Genomic DNA, 24,167 nt, shown 5'->3' on the forward strand with positions numbered 1-24,167 from the left:
TTCTGTTTTTACCCATGTGTGCTAATGACTGTGAGAGATTATGCATGCGTATCCAAGGGAAGAGTGTCTGTTCCCAGGAGCTGCAGTGCCTGAGCTCAGGGGGGGTATGCTTGCACCCTGACCCCAGCTTTGGGGTCCCGTCCGCCTGTTTAAAATCATTTCCTTCCTTTGTGGCTCATTCGAGCGCCTGAGGTGTGAGACATATGTATAAAAAAAATAAAAAAAAAGCGAAAGGTTCTCGGGAACTCCCGCAACAGGTCGCAACAAAAACATCGTCCGGGGGCCCGGATTGTTTATGAACGTGACCTAAGAGTTGCCTTAAACTCATTAATTGTGTGCTCGCCAGCACCCCCCGCACGGCTCCCCTGTCACTCCCCCAAAGCGACTCACCCAGCTACCCCCTAAACAATAAACAAACTCCTAGAGTGCCAGCTGCATTGCTGACGGTCGGAAACAATTATGGGCTCACAAAAGGAAAGCTCATGCTATATTATCCAGCGCCGTATTTACGTCGAACTTTCAGCTTAAACGTCTGAGCTTGGATTTCATGTCGAGCGCAAGAAGAACAACAAAAGGACGAACGCCACCTTGACAAATTTTGTTTGGGCTCACACCGCAAAAACTGAAATCTAAGTAAGATGAAATATCTCAAATAAGGGTGATATTTGCTTATTTTCTGTCTGATAAGATCATTCTTCTCACTAAGCAGATTTGATGTTAGAGTGTTTTACTTGTTTTAAGGGTTTTGGTCCTAAATGATCTCAGTAAGATATTACAACTTGTTGCTGAGATTTGATGACCTATATTGAGTAGAGCAGGGGTCACCAACGCGGTGCCCGCGGGCACCAGGTAGCCCGTAAGGACCAGATGAGTAGCCCGCCGGCCTGTTCTAAAAATAGCTCAAATAGCAGCACTTACCAGTGAGCTGCCTCTATTTTTTAAATTGTATTTATTTACTAGCAAGCTGGTCTCGCTTTGCCCTACATTTTTAATTCTAAGAGAGACAAAACTCAAATAGAATTTGAAAATCCAAGAAAATATTTTAAAGACTTGGTCTTCACTTGTTTAAATAAATTCATTAATTTTTTTACTTTGCTCCTTATAACTTTCAGAAAGACAATTTTAGAGAAAAAATACAACCTTAAAAATGATTTTAGGATTTTTAAACACATATACCTTTTTACCTTTTAAATTCTTTCGTCTTCTTTCCTGACAAGTTAAATCAATGTTCAAGTAAAAAAATATTTTTTATTGTAAAGAATAATAAATACATTTTAATTTAATTCTTCATTTTAGCTTCTGTTTTTTCGACGAAGAATATTTGTGAAATATTTCTTCAAACTTATTATGATTAAAATTCAAAAAAATTATTCTGGCAAATCTAGAAAATCTGTAGAATCAAATTTAAATCTTATTTCAGTCTTTTGATTTTCTGTTAAAATTTTTGTTCTGGAAAATCTAGAAGAAATAATGATTTGTCTTTGTTAGAAATATAGCTTTGTTTGTTATATATTGTTTGTTATATATTCTAACAAAGTGTAGATTGGATTTTAACCTATTTAAAACATTTCATCAAAATTCTAAAATTAATCTTAATCAGGAAAAATTACTAATGATGTTCCATAAATTCTTTTTTTAAGTTTTTCTCTTCTTTTTTTCGGTTGAATTTTGAATTTTAAAGAGTCGAAATTGAAGATAAACTATGTTTCAAAATGTAATTGTCATTTTTTTTCGTGTTTTCTCCTCTTTTAAACCGTTCAATTAAGTGTAAATATAATGAATTATTAATAACAGAGTTAAAGGTAAATTGAGCAAATTGGCTATTTCTGGCAATTTATTTAAGTGTGTATCAAACTGGTAGCCCTTTGCATTAATCAGTACCCAAGAAGTAGCTCTAGGTTTCAAAAAGGTTGGTGACCCCTGGAGTAAAACATGCTTGGAACTAGAATATCAAGTGTTGCAAAGCTGTGTCATCAACACTCACAAGTATAAAACTACTTTTTTAAAGTAATCATTTCTTATTTCACGCATGAAAAAAAAAAAATCATGACTTTGACACAATTTTGTCTCATAATTAAAACGGATGACGGCCAAATTGACTTTTATTTTCAATGAAACAATAGAAAATACGTACTCATAAAGTAGTACAGTTGGCACAGTACAGTAAACTGACAGTTAACATTTAACATGTGACATTTCTAACAATTTTGAACAGAAATAGTTCATGCGCATTCAGATGAATTCTTCAAAATTACAATTAGAAAGAGCACGCACTTGGCGCGATGATGTCATGATATTGATGGAAAAATGCATTTTTAGACCATATGATTTGCCTGTGCGGCTAGGAGACCCCGAGAGTAACAAGCGGTTGCCTTGTTGCCTTTCCATTACTAACAATAGATTAGTTTTTAGTATAAGTTTGCTGGTTTCAAGAAATGTAATGCCGAGATAATGGCACTAGCATTTACTTCATTTAAGAATATTTTTTCAACATATTGAGAAAAAAGGTCTCATATTAGTTTTTTCTATCAAGAAAAGTGCACTTGTTATTAGTGAGAATATATTTATTTTAAGGTATTTTTGGGTTAATTGAGGTTAGTTAATTTTATTTGTTTTGGAAAGTCTTGACAAGACAATTTTTTTTGTTCTATTGGCAGATAATTTTGCTTAGTTCATATAAAAAAAAATGTTTTTTTGTTTTTGAACACTGACTTTTTGCAGTGTAGGTCAAGTCACACTCATTCGATGGTTTTTTGCCTTTAACGTTAATTTTACTTGTTTTGGAAAGTCTTGACAAGCCAAATTTTCTTGTTCTATTGGCAGATAATTTTGCTTAGTTCATATAAAATACCCCTAATTTTTTTTTGTTTTTTCTTGTTTTTGAACACTGACTTTTTGCAGTGTAGGACAAGTCACACTGCAAAAAGTCAGTGTTTAAAAACAAGAAAAAACAAAACAAAAATTAGGGGTATTTTATTTGAGCTGAGCAAAATGATCTGCCAATAGAACAAGAACATTTGGCTTAGTTCATATAAAATACCCCTCATTTTTGTAATTTTTTTTCCTGTTTTTGAAAACTGACTTTTTGCAGTATAGGACAAGTCACACTGCAAAAAGTCAGTGTTCAAAAACAAGAAAAATAATAATAATGAGGGGTATTTTATATGAACTAAGCACAATTATCTGCCAATAGAACAAGAAAATTTGGCTTGTCAAGACTTTCCAAAACAAGTAAAATTAGCTAACCTCAATGAACCCAAAAATACCTGAAAATAAGTATATTCTCACTAATAACAACTGTACTACTATATGAGTACGTATTTTCTATTGTTTCATTGAAAATAAAACCGCAAAGTCCTTTTGGCTGTCATCTGTTTTAATATGAGACACAATTGTGTCAAAGTCATGATTTTATTTTTTAATGCTTAAAATAAGAAATTATTACTTTAAAATGTAGTTTTATACTTGTGAGTGTTGATGACACAGCTTTGCATGTTTTACTCAATATAGGTCATCAAATCTCAGCAACAAGCTGTAATATCTTACTGAGATCATTTAGGACCAAAACACTTAAAACAAGTAAAACACTCTAACATAAAATCTGCTTAGTGAGAAGAATTATCTTAAATCTTAAATAGGCAAATATCACCCTTATTTGAGATATTTAATCTTACTTAGATTTCAGTTTTTGCAGTGCATGTACTGTTAAATGCCAAGACCTTAGTATACCTCCTACTGGGCCTATGACTGACTGGCTTTGAAGTCTGTTAAATAGAGTGAAATATATCAAAATGTCAAACTCTTCACCATGCCAGTGCAGTTAGTACCTAATAGGACTGGAAAGTTAAGAAAGTATACCTGAGACTTGAGCCATTTGAAGACTGATCTCTCTTGGGTTTTATTATTTTTTTGTGTGCATTGGTTTGCATTATTTTGGCTGACCGCAGGTTCCATGACAACTTGTTCAATATAGAAGGGAGGGAAGCCACCACGTTAATCTGTTCATGCTTTCTTGCCCCAAAACAAAGGGTACATTTGCATGACAACAACCAAGTAAAAACGGTCAAGTTTCTCCGAAGTCTCACTTTGTCAAAACAATTCCCTTTCACATTATTGCAATATTATCCGAAGACCTTGTAATAATACGTATGGCTTGTCTTAAAAAAAAAACATATTTTGAGTACTTTTTGTTGGCCTAGTACATGCCTGGGCAATTATTTTGACTCGGGAGGCCAAATTTGGAGAAGAAAATGTGTCTGGTGGCCGGTTTATCTATTTTAAAGAACACTGTCATTGTCCTGTTGGAACACCCAACTGCGCCCAAGACCCAACCTCCGGGCTGATGATTTTAGGTTGTCCTGAAGAATTTGGAGGTAATCCTCCTTTTTCATTGTCCCATTTACTCTCTGTAAAGCACCAGTTCCATTGGCAGCAAAACAGGCCCATAGCATAATACTACCACCACCATGCTTGACGGTAGGAGTGGTGTTCCTGGGATTAAAGGCCTCACCTTTTCTCCTCCAAGCACATTGCTGGGTATTGTGGCCAGACAGCTAATATTTTGTTTCATCTGACATCACATGGGGCAAAGATAAAACCTTCTGGAGGAAAGTTCTGTGGTTATGACCAAAGAACCACCATAACATGTTATGTAGACAACAAGGAAGTGTTTCACATTCATAAAAAAAAAAAAAAAAGACCCTTTTAATGCGCCCTATAATCCGGTGCGCCTTTTGTATGAAAATAGACCTGACTAGACTCGCTCATCAGCAGTGCACCTTATAATCCTATGGTCTGGAAAATACGGTATATAGCCACCCATATGAGTGTATTAATTGCACATTTTGTTGGACAAATACACTATTATGGGCAGCCATTATTGTTTTGGCTGTGAAACACATGCATGCCTAGACTGAGCACTTCACACTTGCAATAGTTAATTTTTTTTCAAAAACTCCCCACAGAAATGGTGTCATCTCAACAGCCCCACATAGTTAAAAAAAACAAAACAAAACATATATTCCGCCATTTCCGTGGAAATGCCCCTATAGTGTTATCCTAATAACTGGACCATTAAGGCTACTTAGAATAGAATAGAATAGAAAGTACTTTATTGATCCCTGGGGGAAATTCAGCGCCACAGTTCGCTCACAGTAGACAACAAACACTTAGGTATTTTTTACACGTGAATAATATAAATACAGTCTATTGTACAGCATTATTCACATGTGAATAATATAAATACAGTCTATTATACAGCATTATTCACATGTGAATAATATAAATACAGTCTATTATACAGCATTATTCACATGTGAATAATATAAATACAGTCTACTATACAGCATTATTCACATGTGAATAATATAAATACAGTCTATTATACAGCATTATTCACATGTGAGTAATATAAATACAGTCTATTATACAGCATTATTAACGTGTGAATAATATAAATACAGTCTATTATACAGCATTATTCATGTGTGAATAATATAAATACAGTCTATTATACAGCATTATTCACATGTGAATAATATAAATACAGTCTATTATACAGCATTATTCACATGTGAATATTATAAATACAGTCTATTATACAGCATTATTCATATGTGAATAATATAAATACAGTCTATTATACAGCATTATTCACATCTAAATAATATAAATACAGTCTATTATACAGCATTATTCATATGTGAATAATATACATACAGTCTATTATACAGCATTATTCACATGTGAATAATATAAATACAGTCTATTATACAGTATTATTCACATGTGAATAATATAAATAGTCTATTATACAGCATTATTCACATGTGAATAATATAAATACAGTCTATTATACAGCATTATTCACATGTGAATAATATAAATACAGTCTATTATACAGAATTATTCACATGTGAATAATATAAACACAGTCTATTATACAGCATTATTCACATGTGAATAATATAAATGCAGTCTATTATACAGCATTATTCACGTGTGAATAGTATAAATACAGTCTATTATACAGCATTATTCACATGTGAATAATATAAATACAGTCTTTTATACAGCATTATTCACATGAGAATAGTATAAATATAGTCTATTATACAGCATTCTTCACATGTGATTAATATAAATACAGTCTATTATACAGCATTATTCACATGTGAATAATATAAATACAGTCTACTATACAGCATTATTCACATGTGAATAATATAAATACAGTCTATTATACAGCATTATTCACATGTGAATAATATAAATACAGTCTATTATACAGCATTATTCACATGTGAATAATATAAATACAGTCTATTATACAGCATTATTCACATGTGAGTAACATAAATACGGTCTATTATACAGCATTATTAACGTGTTAATAATATAAATACAGTCTATTATACAGCATTATTCACATGTGAATAATATAAATACAGTCTATTATACAGCATTATTCACATATGAATAATATAAATACAGTCTATTATACAGCATTATTCACATGTGAATAATGTAAATACCGTCTATTATACAGCATTATACAGCATTATTCACATATGAGTAATATAAATACAGTTTATTATACAGCATTATTCACATGTGAATACTATAAATACAGTCTATTATACAGCATTATTCACATGTGAATAGTATAAAAACAGTCAATTACACAGCATTATTCACATGTGAATAATATAAATACAGTCTATTATACATTCAAGTGCAGTCAAAAAGGAACATATGCATTATACAGTCTACAATATACTTATCCCCTCGTCTAAATCCACAGCCATGATACCAACCCAGTAGTTGCCAAACAAAGTCCATGGCATGCACAGAAGGTAACTTCATGGAAGGATGCCAGGCGGAGGCCTCCATTCTTTCCTATAACGTCCCTTTCTTGCCAGCACGGTGCATCCAGCGCAGCCATGACTGCTATTCCCGCCAAACTAGATTAAGCTAATCATGTTATGCAGTGATAGCGAGGAGGCCGGAATGAAGGGTTGGCTGTCCCGCTGTTGCCATGTGGCCCTCAAATACAAACAGTGAGCTGTCACATAGAGCTTGAGCAACACCAGGGGTTGCATCATTTGATTACTTAAACCTCCACGTGAACTTTGGCCTTTTGGCTTTCTATAAATAAAGATGAGTTGTCAGATTTCAAAAATATTCCACTATGTCAGTGTTGAGGTCTGGAAACTTGAAGAAACGAACACTTAATATGTATTGGATAATATCTATCTATCTATCTATCTATCTATCTATCTATCTATCTATCTATCTATCTATCTATCTATCTATCTATCTATCTATCTATCTATCTATCTATCTATCTATCTATCTATCTATCTATCTATGTAAGGATTGTCAAACAATTAAACTATTTAATCGCAGTTTGTTCATAATAACTCAAAATTAATTCCGATTAATCGCAGATAAATACAAAATTATGTTGTTTTAAATAGCTGAACACAAAAAGGATATAAACACGCTTTTAATAAAAATGAAAAAAACCAATCTGGTGTCTTGCCAGATTGTGTATTTTGTAGGAACACATAATTTGTATTACGGCTGTAGGAGCACTTGCATTCAGAGGGGGAGCTACGCCAAGTCGAGATACCAGTTAAATGCATTCATAACACACAATTTGGACTAATATGATCATGCTTGGATTGTCGAAGATGTTTGGTAAATTTCTACCAGAATAAATGCTTCTGATATTCTCTACATTATATGTCGTACACGTTAATGGTATATCGCTGCATGGCAATGTTTTAACCGTCTCTATTTATTCATAAAAAATGTATATTCAGCCTGCTAAACATTATGCAATTGCGGACTATCGAACAGAACATGTTAAACAAATAATTTACACTTTATTTTAATCTGCTATAAAACATTTATTTAGGTAGAAATATCACAGATTACATTACATTATTTCCCATTCTTGCTTGATGTACAGCGTAAGTTGTTCAACAGTCCGGGTCTCCATTGTGGTATTTAGGCTTCATATTGAGCCACAAATTTTCAATGGGAGACAGGTCTGGACTACAGGCAGGCCAGTCTAGTACCCGCACTCTTTTACTATGAAGCCACACTGTTGTAACACGTGGCTTGGCATTGTCTTGCTGAAATAAGCAGGGGCGTCCATGATAACGTTGCTTGGATGGCAACATATGTTGCTCCAAAACCTGTATGTACCTTTCAGTATTAATGGTGCCTTCACAGATGTGTAAGTTACCCATGCCTTGGGCGCTAATACACACCCATACCATCACAGATGCTGGCTTTTCAACTTTGCGCCTGTAACAATCCGGATGGTTCTTTTCCTCTTTGACGTCCACAGTTTCCAAAAATAATTTGAAATGTGGACTCGTCAGACCACAGAACACTTTTCCACTTTGCATCAGTCCATTTTCGATGAGCTCGGGCCCTGCGAAGCCCGGAGCGTTTCTGGGTGTTGTTGATAAATGACTTTCGCTTTCCATAGTAGAGTTTTAACTTGCACTTACAGATGTAGCGACAAACTGTAGTTGATGACAGTGGTTTTCTGAAGTGTTCCTGAGCCCATGTGGTGATATCCTTTACCCACTGATGTCACTTTTCAATGTCCGTAATATCATCACTTACGTGCAGTGATTTCTCCAGATTCTCTGAACCTTTTGATGATATTACGGACCGTAGATGGTGAAATCCCTAGATTCCTTGCAATAGCTCGTCGAGAAATGTTGTTCTGAAACCGTTGGGACAATTTGCTCACGCATTTGTTCACAAAGTGGTGACCCTCTCCCCATCCCAATAAGTGTTTGATGAGCATTCCTCAACTTTCTCAGTCTGTTTTGCCACTTGTGCCAGATTTTTTTAAAACATGTTGCAGGCATCAAAGTCCAAATGAGCTAATATTTGCAAAAAAATAAAGTTTTCAAGTTCGAACGTTAAGTATCTTGTCTTTGCAGTCTATTCAATTGAATATAGTTTGAAAAGGATTTGCAAATCATTGTATTCTGTTTTTATTTACCATTTACACAACGTGCCAACTTCACTGGTGTTAGGGTTTGTATATCCATACATACATATATGTACCTATATCTTTGACAAATTATGATTATGATCATAATCTAAGACTATTTTTCATTGTTTTAGTATTTAGACTGGATTTGACGCATAGCACTATTACTCTGAAGCCGGAATGTGATTGGTGATTTATACTCAATCGCTGTCTTAGTTCACCCCAAAAGAGGTTTGCTAGGGTTGAGGTCAGGACTCTCAAGTTCTTTCACACCCAACTCATCCATCCATGCATGAAATTTGAGCCCTAAGCAGAACTTTAAAATTACATTGCACTTTTTCACACTTTGTTTTATTCATTTTTTTATGATTTTTAAACCAAAAATCTAAACCGCCCCATGTTATTCTGAAATGTCCTGTGTAGGACTAATACCTGCCTGGTGTTTGGATACGGGTCTATGCTTTAAAAGTCCATGCTCCCCTCATGGAAGCCATCATGATCACTTCATGATGTTCTTGTTAGACCTAAATTGCCAACAAAGGAGCTAATAGATCAATGTTTTTGCCGACCGAAGTAGTAGAGTGGGCTTAATTGGGTGGATTGCTTTCTCGGAATCAAAAATTGGGTTCCCGTGTTGGACTTAAACCAATTTGGAACCTTGTTCTTTCTTTGCTGGGGAGAAAAACACATTCAGCCAGAAGAAAAATAATAGATATAATATGTTAAGTCTTGCAAGTCTGACATCTTCCACATCTGTCCTTCCTTTCTGTTGAATCAGTTCTCTCTTCAGAAGTGTTAATACTGTTGTTACCTTCCCCAGAACGACACATTACTTGGTAGAGTAGGTCCATCTGGACAAACATGTTAGACATTAGTGGTCTCACAGGTTCTGGGGTTGGTTGCTAGAAGGGTGACGTGGTTGTGGTCTCGAAGTGATGTTCCTGTGAGACGTTCTTCAATATGTCGGATTGCGACTATTAGGTCTACCGAGCTTGCAGAGTAGTTAATAAAAGCCATATGTCCTGGCACTTGACTAGTGTAAATAATCTGTATACAGCTGCAGATTTAATACAAACATTCAACAATGTTCCTCAAGGTGCCTCTTTTATTGTTGATCGAATGCCACCAACGTGATTGATTTGGTGTTTTTCCAGCATAATGGCTACAAAGTATTTATTTGGTTAAGGTTGTCTAACTTATTTCTCCAGTCAAAGTGGGGACCGCAGACCACAGAAATAATGTTGGTCCTGACTGAGTGGCAAAGAACAAACACAGGTTTCTCGAAAAATGAAACGGTTGAGCCCCTAAATATTGTGGAGGGATGTAACAATATAAAAACATTTCATATCACGGTTATCATTATTATCATTGTATTTTTGAATGTGCCCAAAAAGTAATTACCGTATTTTCTGGACTATAAAGCGCACCGGGATTAAAGCCGCACCCACTACATTTTAGAAGAACAATATATTTTTCCATACCGGACTATAAGCCGCAGATATATACGTTGTGAAAATAGTTATTTCCACAGAAATATTTGGTAAATGTTTATGTACATACCTTAAAGGCCTACTGAAAGCCACTACTACCGACCACGCAGTCTGATAGTTTATATATCAATGATGAAATCTTAACATTGCAACACATGCCAATACGGCCGGGTTAACTTATAAAGTGCAATTTTAAATTTCCCGCTAAACTTCCGGTTCGAAACGCCTCTGAGGATGACGTATGCGCGTGACGTCAATCATTGAAACGGAAGTATTCGGACACCATTGAAGTCAATACGAAATAGCTCTGTTTTCATGTCATTATTCCACAGTATTCTGGACATCTGTGTTGGTGAATCTGTTGCAATTTGTTCATTGCATTATGGAGAAAGAAGCTGAGCAAGCAAAGAAGAAAGTTGTCGGTGCGAAGCGTCTATTTTGCGAGGGAAGTCAGCAGCAACACGTACACAGCCGGCGCTTCTTTGTTTACATTTCCGAAAGATGCAGTCAAGATCGAAGAACTCGGACAACAGAGACTCTTACCAGTAGGACTTTGATTTGGATACACTTGCGATACCGTGAGTACACAGCTGCGCTTCCAAACATTTGATCGCTTGCTATAACTAGCTCGAGCTAGTAGCTAGGAGCTAGGAGCTAGCATTAGGATTAATTTGTGGCATATTAAATATAAGCCTGGTTGTGTTGTGGCTAATAGAGTATATATATGTCTTGTGTTTATTTACTGTTGTAGTCATTCCCAGCTGAATATCAGGTCCCACCCCGCGCACTTCCAAACATTTGATTGCTTGCCAGTACGTGCGTGTCATGTACGTAACTTTGGTTAAATATATAAGCTTTATGAACCTTGGGTTAGGTGAACGGTTCTTTGGGCTGAGTGAGTGTGTGTGTTGTGCAGGTGTTTGAATTGTATTGGCGGGTTATATGGACGGGATTCCGTCCATATTACCCGCTCGAGCTATAAGTAGCTCGAGCTAGTAGCTAGGAGCTAGCATAACAAACACCTAGGTGTTTTTATGCGGGATTAATTTGTGGCATATTAAATATAAGCCTGGTTGTGTTGTGGCTAATAGAGTATATATATGTCTTGTGTTTATTTACTGTTGTAGTCATTCCCAGCTGAATATCAGGTCACCCCCGGCTCTCACAGCATCTTCCCTATCTGAATAGCTTCAACTCCCCACTAGTCCTTCACTTGCACTTTACTCATCCACAAATCTTTCATCCTCGCTCAAATTAATGGGGAAATCGTCGCTTCCTCGGTCCGAATCTCTCTCTTCATTAGAGTATAATAAGTCTCTCATTCTTTTTAATAACATTGTTATTCTGAAGCTAACCAATAATAAATAAAATACTTCTTACCATTAACGCGACTTCTTGAACAGGTGCGTGAGAAAACGGATGGATGGATTAAAATGCATGAGCATGTTTTATATTTTGAACGTTATTTTTAACACTGTGATTACCAGCGGAATTATTCAGTACTTATCCTGTTAAGTAATGTCAGCTAAGATTTATCTGAGAGCCAGATGCAGTCATCAAAAGAGCCACATCTGGCTCTAGAGCCATAGGTTCCCTACCCCTGCCTTAAATAAACAAAAATTAAGCTGTTTGGCCACAATACCCAGCAATATTTGTATGCTTGTGAATCAGGGCTATCCATTAACTACGTATAATGTTGAAGGGGACAGGAAATATAAGATTTTCTTCATCCTGTTCCTTCTCAAACATAGGTGTGTAAATATGTGTTTTTTCGTTAGAGTTTAATTGTCTATTGATCAAAAATGCACATCAATGAAGGAGATAAATAAAAAAATGAATGAATGAATGAATAAGTTTGGAGGAGAAAAGGTGAGGCCTTTAATCCCAGGAACGCCATGCCTACCGTCAAGCGTGGTGGTGGTATTAATATGCTCTGGACCTGTTTTGCTGCCAATGGAAATGGTGCTTTACAGAGAGTAAATGGGACAATGAAAAAGGAGGATTACTTCCAAATTCTTCAGGACAACCTAAAATCATCAGTCTGGAGGTTGGGTCTTGGGCGCATTTGGGTGTTCCAACAGGACAATGACCCCAAACACACGTCAAAAGTGGTAAAGGAATGGCTAGAATTAAGGTTTTTAGAATGGCCTTCCCAAAGTCCTGACTTAAACATGTGGACAATGCTGAAGAAACAAGTCCATGTCAGAAAAGCAACACATTTAGCTGAACTGCACCAATTTTGTCAAGAGGAGTGGTCAAAAATGCAACTATAAGATTGCCAGAAGCTTGTGGATGGCTACCTAAAGCGCCTTATTGCAGTGAAACTTGCCAAGGGACATGTAAGCAAATATTAACATTGCTGTATGTATACTTTTGACCCAGCATAAGTTGGTCACATTTTCAGTAGACCAGGGGTGTCCAAACTTTTTCCACTGAGGGCCGCACATGGAAAAATTAAAGCATGCGGGGGCCTTTTTGATATTTTTCATTTTCAAACCATAACAAAATATATGGATTTTACATATATATATATATATATATATATATATATATATATATATATATATTTTTTTTTAACGCTTACAGTAAATCTCTACAGTATATCAACTTCAGGTTGAAATAAAGTTAAAAAAAAACAAAGGTTTTATGCCTTTTCTGTCAAAGACAACTTTGTTTTTTATAATAAAACTGAAATATGCAGTATTTCCCCCACTGCTCAAAACATTCAAAAAGCAATGTTTGATGTGAATTAATTAGAGCCTTAAAAAGGTCAATGATGCAGGACACCATTCTTTATTATTTTTGAGTAATCACAGTGAAAACACAAATAAAATCCCATTAAATATATTTGGAACCCAAAAGGTGATACATTTTTATTATTATTTTTTTTACTTTCAACACTTAAGTTACGAGATCAACTTCAGATACTGTATATCTGTCGATTTTACGTTTGAATTATTATTTTGTTTGTTTTATGCTCTTTTGTCAAAGAAAACATTGATGTTTTTGTATGGCAACCACACAATATTTTCCACATAAAACATTTAAAGTTAAATATTTGAAATAATTGGAGCCTTGAATAGGTCAATAATTCATTATAACATTGAGTTATTTTTTCTTTTTTTTTAAGAAATGGCAAAAAAAGAAAAAAACAGAAAAAAAACCAGCCTGCATGGCAGCTTTGTGTCAACATTGCAACTTTTTCTAGTCAGATTTCATCTCATTCCACTTTTTTTTTAATTTTGCAATAGCATTTCCAGAATGTGTGGCGGACCGTTAAACTATTAGCTGCGGGCCGCAAATGGCCCCCGGGCCGCACTTTGGACACCCCTGCAGTAGACCCATAATACATTCATAAAAGAACCAAACTTCAAGAATGTTTTTTTGTGACCAACAAGTATGTGCTCCAATCACTCTATCACAAAAAAATAAGAGTTGTAGAAATGATTGGAAACTTAAGACAGCCATGACATTATGTTCTTTACAAGTGTATGTAAACTTTTGACTGTATCACTCCTGTAGCAATCAATGTGCACAATTTAGTAGCTCAGTTACACAGACACTAATGTGTTTTTATAAGTTAAGATCAAAACCCCAGATCCCACCTCACTCATAGCCACGTCTCCAAAGTGGGCTGGCTCAGGGTGGAGGACAGAGTAAAACAACTTGCACCGAGCCCTGTCTATAAAATCCACTACACCTCCCTGAACTACTTCCTTAACGTAAATGACCGCCGTAACCACAACACCAGGGGGAGCTCCACTAACCACGTTTAACCCAGATTCCGAACTAACAAAGGTCTTAACTAATTCTCTTTCTATGCCACATCAATGTGGAATGCACTCCCAACAGGTGTAAAAGAAAGGGCATCTCTATCCTCCTTCAAAACCGCACTAAAAGAACACCTCCAGGCAACTTCAACCCTAAACTAACACCCTCCCTTCCTCATCATACCTCTTCGGATTGTAAATAATCAAATGTAAACAATCAAATGTAGACACTTTTTCTTATAATTTCTGATCTCTCTCTGTGTGTCCAATACTTGCTGTACATATCCTACCAAGTCAGATCTACACTGTTCCAATGTCAATTTCTCTGATGATGCAATTGTTGATGACTGAAGTGTTGATACCAACCAAACTTAACCCCCCCCCCCTCCATATCCCACACCTCGGATTGTAAATAGTGTAAATAATTCAATGTATATACTCTGATGATTATCTTGTGTGATGACTGTATTATGAAAATAGTATATATCTGTATCATGAATCAATTTAAGTGGACCCCGACTTAAACAAGTTGGAAAACCTATTCGGGTGTTACCATTTAATGGTCAATTGTACGGAATATGTACTTCACTGTGCAATCTACTAATAAAAGTTTCAATCAATCAAAAAAAAGATTGGGAAATGTCCTTTTTTAATGGGGAAAAATAGTATTAGCTTAGTTTGTCAAAGGGCAGTTTTTTATTACACTTTTTCGATCATTTTTGTTTAAAACGGTAATATGAACCGTCGAGAGTTTTACCTAGGTTTCTCATTGATTGCGTTTATCGTTACATCCCAGCCTGTGCGGTGTCCTTCCAATGTTGAGTAGTAAACTTACAAAGAAAACAGACAAAAAGATTTAGCTGTCAAACGACTGTCAACTGAGAAAAAATGACAAGAAAGTTGGGAAAACTGTAAGGAGAGGACAAAAAGAATGAAATAAATAATTTATCATGTCAACTGTCAACTTTATTGTTAATTCTTCACATGTACAAGACATACACGGAATTGAAATGACGTTTTCAGCACATCAAACTCCATCTCTTCAATTGAGAACCGTTTGAAGAATATTTATGGCTTTTAAACATTTCTGTGTGTGTGTAATGTTCTGTATGAGAGATGGCTTCGGGGATTTATGTGATTTATGTGTGTAGCCAGGTGTTCGTATGTTCATGACATATGCTGATTGCCCCAAAATGAACCACTTACAACATCTGTCCAAAACAAAACCCTACCATCTGGACTTCATGAAGTAACAACATTTTTAACACTCACATGCCACTTTGTTTTTCTTTGTGCAGCCAGAAGAATTGGAGGCTTTGCATTCCCATACCTTCCGGGAGAAGACTTTCAAGAAGGCCAAGCACTGCAGTGTTTGCAAGCAGACTATCGGCCATGACGGACTCATCTGCAGAGGTCAGTCGCCTGAGCTGAATGTGTGACTTGAATTCTGAGAATTAGCAACACTTGTTATTTTTTTAACTAAGTTTTGGTGGTTAGGAAAACATTCTATTTAAATCTGTTACTTGGGTCATTAGTGAAGTAGTAGTTCCCATAGTTAACTTTACACAGCTAGCCCGACTTCCCTGGACAAGGCCCTGTGAATGAACTATTGTAGACCACACTTCAGAGCCAACGGATCACATAGTGGACTTCTGCACAGCTGTCACGGTCATGCTTCCATTAGCCCCGTTTCCAAGGACTGCAGCGGAACGACTCTGCGTCCTTCCTGGTTGACCAGGGCAACCACCCAAGCGTTTTGGTCTTTGTCACAGCTTGTGGCCGTAGGTGAGGGTAGAAACAGGGCTACACCACGAGTGTCGAGTACAGTGACTGCCTTTCTGCAGACGCTACTCTGATTCATCTGTCGATCTCATGATGCAGATCCCTTAGGGGCACGAGATACTTAAGGTACATTGCCAAAGGTACTTAGGGTCTGAAGGTCACTCTTTTCAGACAAAAAAAACATCGCCTCCGATTTAGCTGTGCTTGTACACTTCACACACTGCGAACTATCACAGTCACACCAGGACTACATCATCTGCAAAAAGCAGAGATGAGATCCAAACTTGACATCCTCAGAACTTTGGCTGCAAATAAATATTCTATCTGTAAGAACAACTAACAGAACCATTGACAAAGGACATCTGTGGCAGCGGCCAATATTCTCTAAAAACAGGTTCAACTTACCAAACAAACCGAGCTCCTGCTCCAATTGTACAGGGGCAGAGGGGCATGTCGTAGCATGCGTCCAACCTCATGCTCAGGGAGCTCTCCTCACAGCACACCACAAGGAGCATGGTTGAATGCTCTTTCCATGTCCAAAAAAACACATGTGGTCTAATTCGAAAAAACTCCAAAGTACCCTCAGGTGAAGAGCGTGTCCAGTGTTCCACGACCTGGACGACAACCACGTTATACCTCTTATATCAGAGAGTTGACTAACTGCTAAAGTCTCCTTTCTAGCACTCCCAAGAAGCCGGGGAGCGTAACCCCCTATAGTTGGAACTCACCCTAAGGTCGACCTTCTTGAAAAGATCTCCCACTACCCCAGTCTGCCAATTCTGATGTACTGTGTTCAACTTCTGTGCAATGTTTAGAGAGACATGTCAACCACGACAAAATCTTGTCCTTGCCACAAAGTTGTCCGACTGTGGAAGGTGTTGCGTTCGACCAGATGTTCCTCCAGGGAATTTAAGTTTCTGGTCACTCCCAAGTTCTTTTGATGACACATACGCTGAGCTCAAATTTAACACCAGACAGAAGAGGATGTGTGAATGATTAGATCCTTCAAGTATTACTTCCACCTTCCCCAGTTGAGTTCAGTAGGCTTCATTTGGCAATTTTAAACGGTGTAGACACCGGACAGGGCGTGGCTTCCCTTTTCTTAGCTATAATATCGTTTGCCCGAACCTTTTCTGAGTCTGACCACATCTAGTTGAAAATGCTCTACCTCACTTACCAGCTAAGGTTCATTCTTTCATTGGCGTTGAATGTCCCAAGAATCAGATTTGGATAACGAAGACTGGGTCGTCCAGGCTTCCACCACTGACTGGTGCCTTAACCACATAACATGATGTAGCCTACCCCTCTGGGCGGTGGGTCTGGCTTGGGTGAAGGCCTGACCAACAGGCGTTTCACGACATCCCGTTTCTTCTGGTGAGGTGCGGCAACTCCTAATGGTCTTTTAACCACTTTCAAGTCCGAACCATCACCCAGGACCAAATTGCCTTAAAAGGACCTACCAGAGACTTACCACCGACAGCATAATATAATTCCTAAGATCACTTGGCCACTCAAATCTCTCCACCACGTAAAGACAGTGGTTTCACAAGGAATGCCTGGGGATCAGTCCATTATAAGGAATTGATTAAAATAATGCTGCTTAAATCCAGACATCACACAATTTGTTGTATTCGCAGCTGCTTCCTTGGTAATCCCACTTCATTTCAATTCAGAAAGTATAATAAAAGACATACTGTAGGAACTGAACCTGTTCCATTATAAACATCCAGTCAGCACCTTGATCACACCGACCTTACCCTGGCATGGAAGAGGTGAACAAGAATAAAGAATATCCGACCGTGGCGGACGTACCAGAATCATCCGACCGTGAAAAGATCTGTTTTAGATAACTAAAAAACTGCAGTTAAGCGGAAGTGTGTGGTTGTTTGCTTTGGCACACAGACGGGGAACATCTGGCTCCAGCTCTCCAGATCTGACCTATGATGGTAGAGCTCAGACAATAAAGAGCATTTCCTTCTATCGTATTGTTTAGTTATATAATGCCGTCGATGCTGACAACATCGCATTTTAGTTTTTGTAATGGATGGCCTTGCTAGCAAAAAGGTTATTTCAACCAACCTTTTTTGAACCTTTGTTTGTGCAAGATTAATTGTTTTCGGATTGACAGATGGATGATATAAAAGTTCAGACTTTATAAAAATAACAAAAAACTAATTCCATCTGGATGATACTGATAATGAAGCTTGCAGTGTGAACAAATCCTTAGAACAGACCTGGGCAAATTAAGGCCCGTTAAGCTTTTCAATCTGGCCCGCCGGACATTCCCAAATAAATTTTTTAGATCTTTAAGAAGGAAACTGTAGCTGCCATTATGATGTGCAGTGATGTTTTCGAATGACCGTAAGTCTTGAACTATACAAAGTATTTCAATGGTTGGATTCTGCGCTTTTGCATGATATACTAGTTACTATGGTAATCTAATTAGTTACTATGGTAATCTAAATCACAGCAGCTCGGACGAGGCACCAAGCAGTGTGGGCATGGTTAGTTTCCACAGAGTGTTTCCAGCCTGAAATGCGGGTGTCAGGGACAGACACGGAAGGAGAATTTTACAACAAATAATATATCAGATTGCAGGTGGGTGTTTTTTTTACCCTTCGCATGTTTGCTGCATTTTTGTCGCGATTCGCTTGATTGTAAATAATGTCGATCGAGAGGTGGTATGACATTCATATGTTGTCCATATTCAGTGTTTTATCGTTCATAGAAAAATGTAAAGTTCCATTCCGTTTTTTAAGGCGGTCTGTCATAAAATGTTTAGAATTCAATCAGACTTTAGTGGGAGTTTGTATTAGTGTTCCTAAAAATAGGACCCAAACACACATACTGTACAGCGGATTTTCACAGCTTACATATATATATATATATATATATATATATATATATATATATATATATATATATATATATATATATATATATATATATATATATATATGTATATATATATATATATATATATATATATATATATATATATATATATATATATATATATATATATATATATATATATATGTGGTGCAATGGACGTCGAGTGGATCTAGCATAATATTGTGAAAGTCCAGTCCATAGTGGATCTAACATAATAGTGAGAGTCCTGTCCATATATATATATATATATATATATATATATATATATATATATATATATATATATATATATATATATATATATATATATATATATATATGTGTGTATATATATATATATATATATATATATATATATATATATATATATATATATATATATATATATATATATATATATATATATATATATATATATATATATATATATATATATGTGTATATATATAATAATAATTTTGCCACACCTCGTGTGTGTGACAATCATTGGTACTTTAACTTTAACTTAATATATATATATATATATAGACCTTTTTTTTAAAACTGTCATTGCGCTAAAAAATAATGAATCAAAATTGTTGTTATGAACTATTGACCTATTCAAAGCTTCACATCGAATATTCCACTTTGACATTTTATTTGAGGGAAATAATGCATATTTTGAGGGTTTATTTGACCAAAAAAAAAAAAATCGAACTTTATATTTACAGACAGATCTGGATTTGATCCAGAGATTTTTCGCCTTGAAAGTAAAAAAAATAACATATGAATTACTTTTAAAACTTTAATGACTGGGACCCTTTCTGGGCCACATGATCTTTAACCTTTACCATACCCAAAGGGAGCCCTAAGGGTTAAAACTAAATATATACATTGTGTTGGTTTTAAAATAGAAACATATCAAAATGGCCGCCTTATATTCTGATTTTTCAGTGGAAAAAGTTTGGACACCCCTGGCCTAAAGTCTGCAGAAAATCAAAATATTTGTGTATTTTGCAATCACCAGTCCTTTGTTTCACATACTTAGTAAAACCACACTTTGAGTTTATTTCTAACATGCATGCATACAACATGATACATCACTATTTCCACTTCCTCTATTCAACATGTTCGAAAAGGAGTAGGAAGAAGCAGAGCTTATTTAATCCGACCCCTTTTATTTTACATAGCAGTTGTCAACACTTTTGTTCACTTCCTGTTCTCAATTCATTCACAACATACTCCATAAGTAATAACATTAAAAATGAATAAATAATAATTAGTGAAGTAAGTTCTATTTCATATGGTGAGATGAATAAGATTATCGAGAAAATGAATGGATGGATGAAATAAATTCAGTCTATTGTACATTTAATGTGAGCGGTGTTCATTCCCAGACGCACTAAACACAAGCCATAAAAGGATTCCCATCCCCGCGTTAATTAAGAAATGGGCAATTCAATCAAAGCGGCCATTTATCCTCTATAAACAGATTTACTGCATCCTGCTGTCACCGCGCTGGAGATAAATAATGTTTCATTCAGACAAGCCCGTGCATATGATTGTAAAGCAAACAGGTTTTTACTTACGTGCACGAGAACACATCACGACAAGGTTGCTACTTTGATTTAAAGGAGCACAATGTATGCCATTGTAGTACCCTATTTCCTGGACTATAGAGAGCACCGGTATATATGAATTCTAGAAGAAAACACATATTTTTTTACATATATTAGCCGCACCGGACTAAAAGCCGCAGATGTATACGTTTTGAAATTAGTTCTCTACACAGAAATATTTTGTCAATGTTCATTTACATGCTTTAATTGTTTCCAAACGGTGTCTGTAACACGGCAGTAAAACGGCTGATCAAACAAAACAGAAGTTACCCATGCCTTGGGCACTAATACACCCTCATACCATCACAGATGCTGGCTTTTGAACTTTGCGCCTAAAACAATCCGGATGTTTATTTCCCTCTTCGTTCCGGAGGACACGGTTTCCAAAAACAATTTGAAATGGGGACTCGTCAGACCACAGAACACTTTTCCACTTTGCATCAGTCCATCTTAGATCAGCTCGAACCCAGCGAAGCCGGTGGCGTTTCTGGGTGTTGTTGATAAATGGCTTTCGCTTCACATGGTGGAGTTTTAACTTGCACTTACAGATGTAGCGACAAACTGTAGTTACTGACAGTGGTTTTCTGAAGTGTTCCTGAGCCCATGTGGTGATATCCTTTACACACTGATGTCGGTTTTTGATGCAGTACCGCCTGAGGTATCCAAGGTCACGGGCATTCAATGTTACGCGCAGTGATTTCTCCAGATTCTCTGAACCTTTTGATGATATTACGGAGCGTAGATGGTGAAATCCCTAAATTCCTTGCAATAGCTCGTTGAGAAATGTTGTTCTTTTGGACTTTGCGCCTATAACAATCCGGATGTTTTTTCCCCTCTTCGTTCCGGAGGACACGGTTTCCAAAAACAATTTGAAATGTGGACTCGTCAGACCACCGAACACTTTTCCACTTTGCATCAGTCCATCGTAGATCAGCTCGAACCCAGCGAAGCCGGCGGCGTTTCTGGGTGTTGTTGATAAATGGCTTTCGCTTCGCATGGTGGAGTTTTAACTTGCACTTGCAAATGTAGCGACAAACTGTAGTTACTGACAGTGGTTTTCTGAAGTGTTCTTGAGCCCATGTGGTGATATCCTTTACACACTGATGTCGGTTTTTGATGCAGTACCGCCTGAGGTATCCAAGGTCACGGGCATTCAATGTTACGCGCAGTGATTTCTCCAGATTCTCTAAACCTTTTGATGATATTACGGAGCGTAGATGGTGAAATCCCTAAATTCCTTGCAATAGCTCGTTGAGAAATGTTGTTCTTTTGGACTTTGCGCCTATAACAATCCGGATGTTTTTTTCCCTCTTCGTTCCGGAGGACAGGGTTTCCAAAAACAATTTGAAATGTGGACTAGTCAGACCACCGAACACTTTTCCACTTTGCATCAGTCCATCTTAGATCAGCTCGAACCCAGCGAAGCCGGTGGCGTTTCTGGGTGTTGTTGATAAATGGCTTTCGCTTCACATGGTGGAGTTTTAACTTGCACTTACAGATGTAGCAACGAACTGTAGTTACTGACAGTGGTTTTCTGAAGTGTTCCTGAGCCCATGTGGTGATATCCTTTACACACTGATGTCGGTTTTTGATGCAGTACCGCCTGAGGTATCCAAGGTCACGGGCATTCAATGTTACGTGCAGTGATTTCTCCAGATTCTCTGAACCTTTTGATGATATTACGGACCGTAGATGGTGAAATCCCTAAATTCCTTGCAATAGCTCGTTGAGAAATGTTGTTCTTTTGGACTTTGCGCCTATAACAATCCGGATGTTTTTTTCCCTCTTCGTTCCGGAGGACACGGTTTCCAAAAACAATTTGAAATGTGGACTCGTCAGACCACCGAACACTTTTCCACTTTGCATCAGTCCATCTTAGATCAGCTCGAACCCAGCGAAGCCGGCGGCGTTTCTGGGTGTTGTTGATAAATGGCTTTCGCTTCGCGTGGTGGAGTTTTAACTTGCACTTACAGATGTAGCGACGAACTGTAGTTACTGACAGTGGTTTTCTGAAGTGTTCCTGAGCCCATGTGGTGATATCCTTTACACACTGATGTCGGTTTTTGATGCAGTACCGCCTGAGGTATCCAAGGTCACGGGCATTCGATGTTACGTGCAGGGATTTCTCCAGATTCTCTGAACCTTTTGATGATATTACGGAGCGTAGATGGTGAAATCCCTAAATTCCTTGCAATAGCTCGTTGAGAAATGTTGTTCTTTTGGACTTTGCGCCTATAACAATCCGGATGTTTTTTTCCCTCTTCGTTCCGGAGGACACGGTTTCCAAAAACAATTTGAAATGTGGACTCGTCAGACCACCGAACACTTTTCCACTTTGCATCAGTCCATCTTAGATCAGCTCGAACCCAGCGAAGCCGGCGGCGTTTCTGGGTGTTGTTGATAAATGGCTTTCGCTTCGCATGGTGGAGTTTTAACTTGCACTTACAGATGTAGCGACGAACTGTAGTTACTGACAGTGGTTTTCTGAAGTGTTCTTGAGCCCATGTGGTGATATCCTTTACACACTGATGTCGGTTTTTCATGCAGTACCGCCTGAGGTATCCAAGGTCACGGGCATTCAATGTTACGTGCAGTGATTTCTCCAGATTCTCTGAACCTTTTGATGATATTACGGACCGTAGATGGTGAAATCCCTAAATTCCTTGCAATAGCTCGTTGAGAAATGTTGTTCTTTTGGACTTTGCGCCTATAACAATCCGGATGTTTTTTCCCCTCTTCGTTCCGGAGGACACGGTTTCCAAAAACAATTTGAAATGTGGACTCGTCAGACCACTGAACACTTTTCCACTTTGCATCAGTCCATCGTAGATCAGCTCGGGCCCAATGAAGCCGGCGGCGTTTCTGGGTGTTGTTGATAAATGGCTTTCGCTTCGCATGGTGGAGTTTTAACTTGCACTTGCAGATGTAGCGACGAACTGTAGTTACTGACAGTGGTTTTCTGAAGTGTTCCTGAGCCCATGTGGTGATATCCTTTACACACTGATGTCGGTTTTTGATGCAGTACCGCCTGAGGTATCCAAGGTCACGGGCATTCAATGTTACGTGCAGATTCTCTGAACCTTTTGATGATTTTACAGACCTTAGATGGTGAAATCCCTAAATTCCTTGCAATAGCTCGTTGAGAAATGTTGTTCTTAAACTGTTCAATAATTTGCTCACGCATTTGTTCACAAAGTGGTGACCCTCGCCCCATCCTTGTTTGTGAATGAAGCTGCTTTTATACCCAATCATGGCACCCACCTGTTCCCAACTAGCCTGTTCACCTGTGGGATGTTCCAAATAAGTGTTTGATGAGCATTCCTCAACGTTCTCAGTCTTTTTTGCCACTTGTGCCAGCTTTTTTGAAACATGTTGCAGGCATCAAATTCCAAATTAGCTAATATTTGCAAAAAATAACAACTTTTTCCAGTTTGAACATTAAGTATCTTGTCTTTGCAGTCTATTCAATAGAATATAGGTTGAAAAGGATTTGCAAATCATTGTATTTTGTTTTTATTTATGATTTACACAACGTGCCAACTTCACTGGTTTTGGGTTTTGTAGTAACTGCTGCAAAAAGTGTTAGATTGAGTGCCTTCCTTCAGCTGCT

The 24,167-nt window shown here is 37.2% G+C and overlaps 1 protein-coding gene across 7 annotated transcripts in view; it reads left to right on the forward strand.

The window, feature by feature from the left end:
- The window catches only part of tns1b (tensin 1b), a 395,112-nt gene that overhangs the window by 80,936 nt on the left and 290,009 nt on the right, over positions 1–24,167 (forward strand). For all 7 annotated transcript variants that reach the window (XM_062067553.1, XM_062067556.1, XM_062067557.1 and 4 more), the window contains exon 2: positions 15,581–15,695. In XM_062067553.1, the coding sequence (XP_061923537.1) occupies positions 15,581–15,695 (115 nt within the window). The remainder of the gene's footprint in view (positions 1–15,580; positions 15,696–24,167) is intronic.

This window comes from Entelurus aequoreus, linkage group LG13 (genome assembly GCF_033978785.1).
Source record: "Entelurus aequoreus isolate RoL-2023_Sb linkage group LG13, RoL_Eaeq_v1.1, whole genome shotgun sequence".
Classification (NCBI taxonomy): domain Eukaryota; kingdom Metazoa; phylum Chordata; class Actinopteri; order Syngnathiformes; family Syngnathidae; genus Entelurus; species Entelurus aequoreus.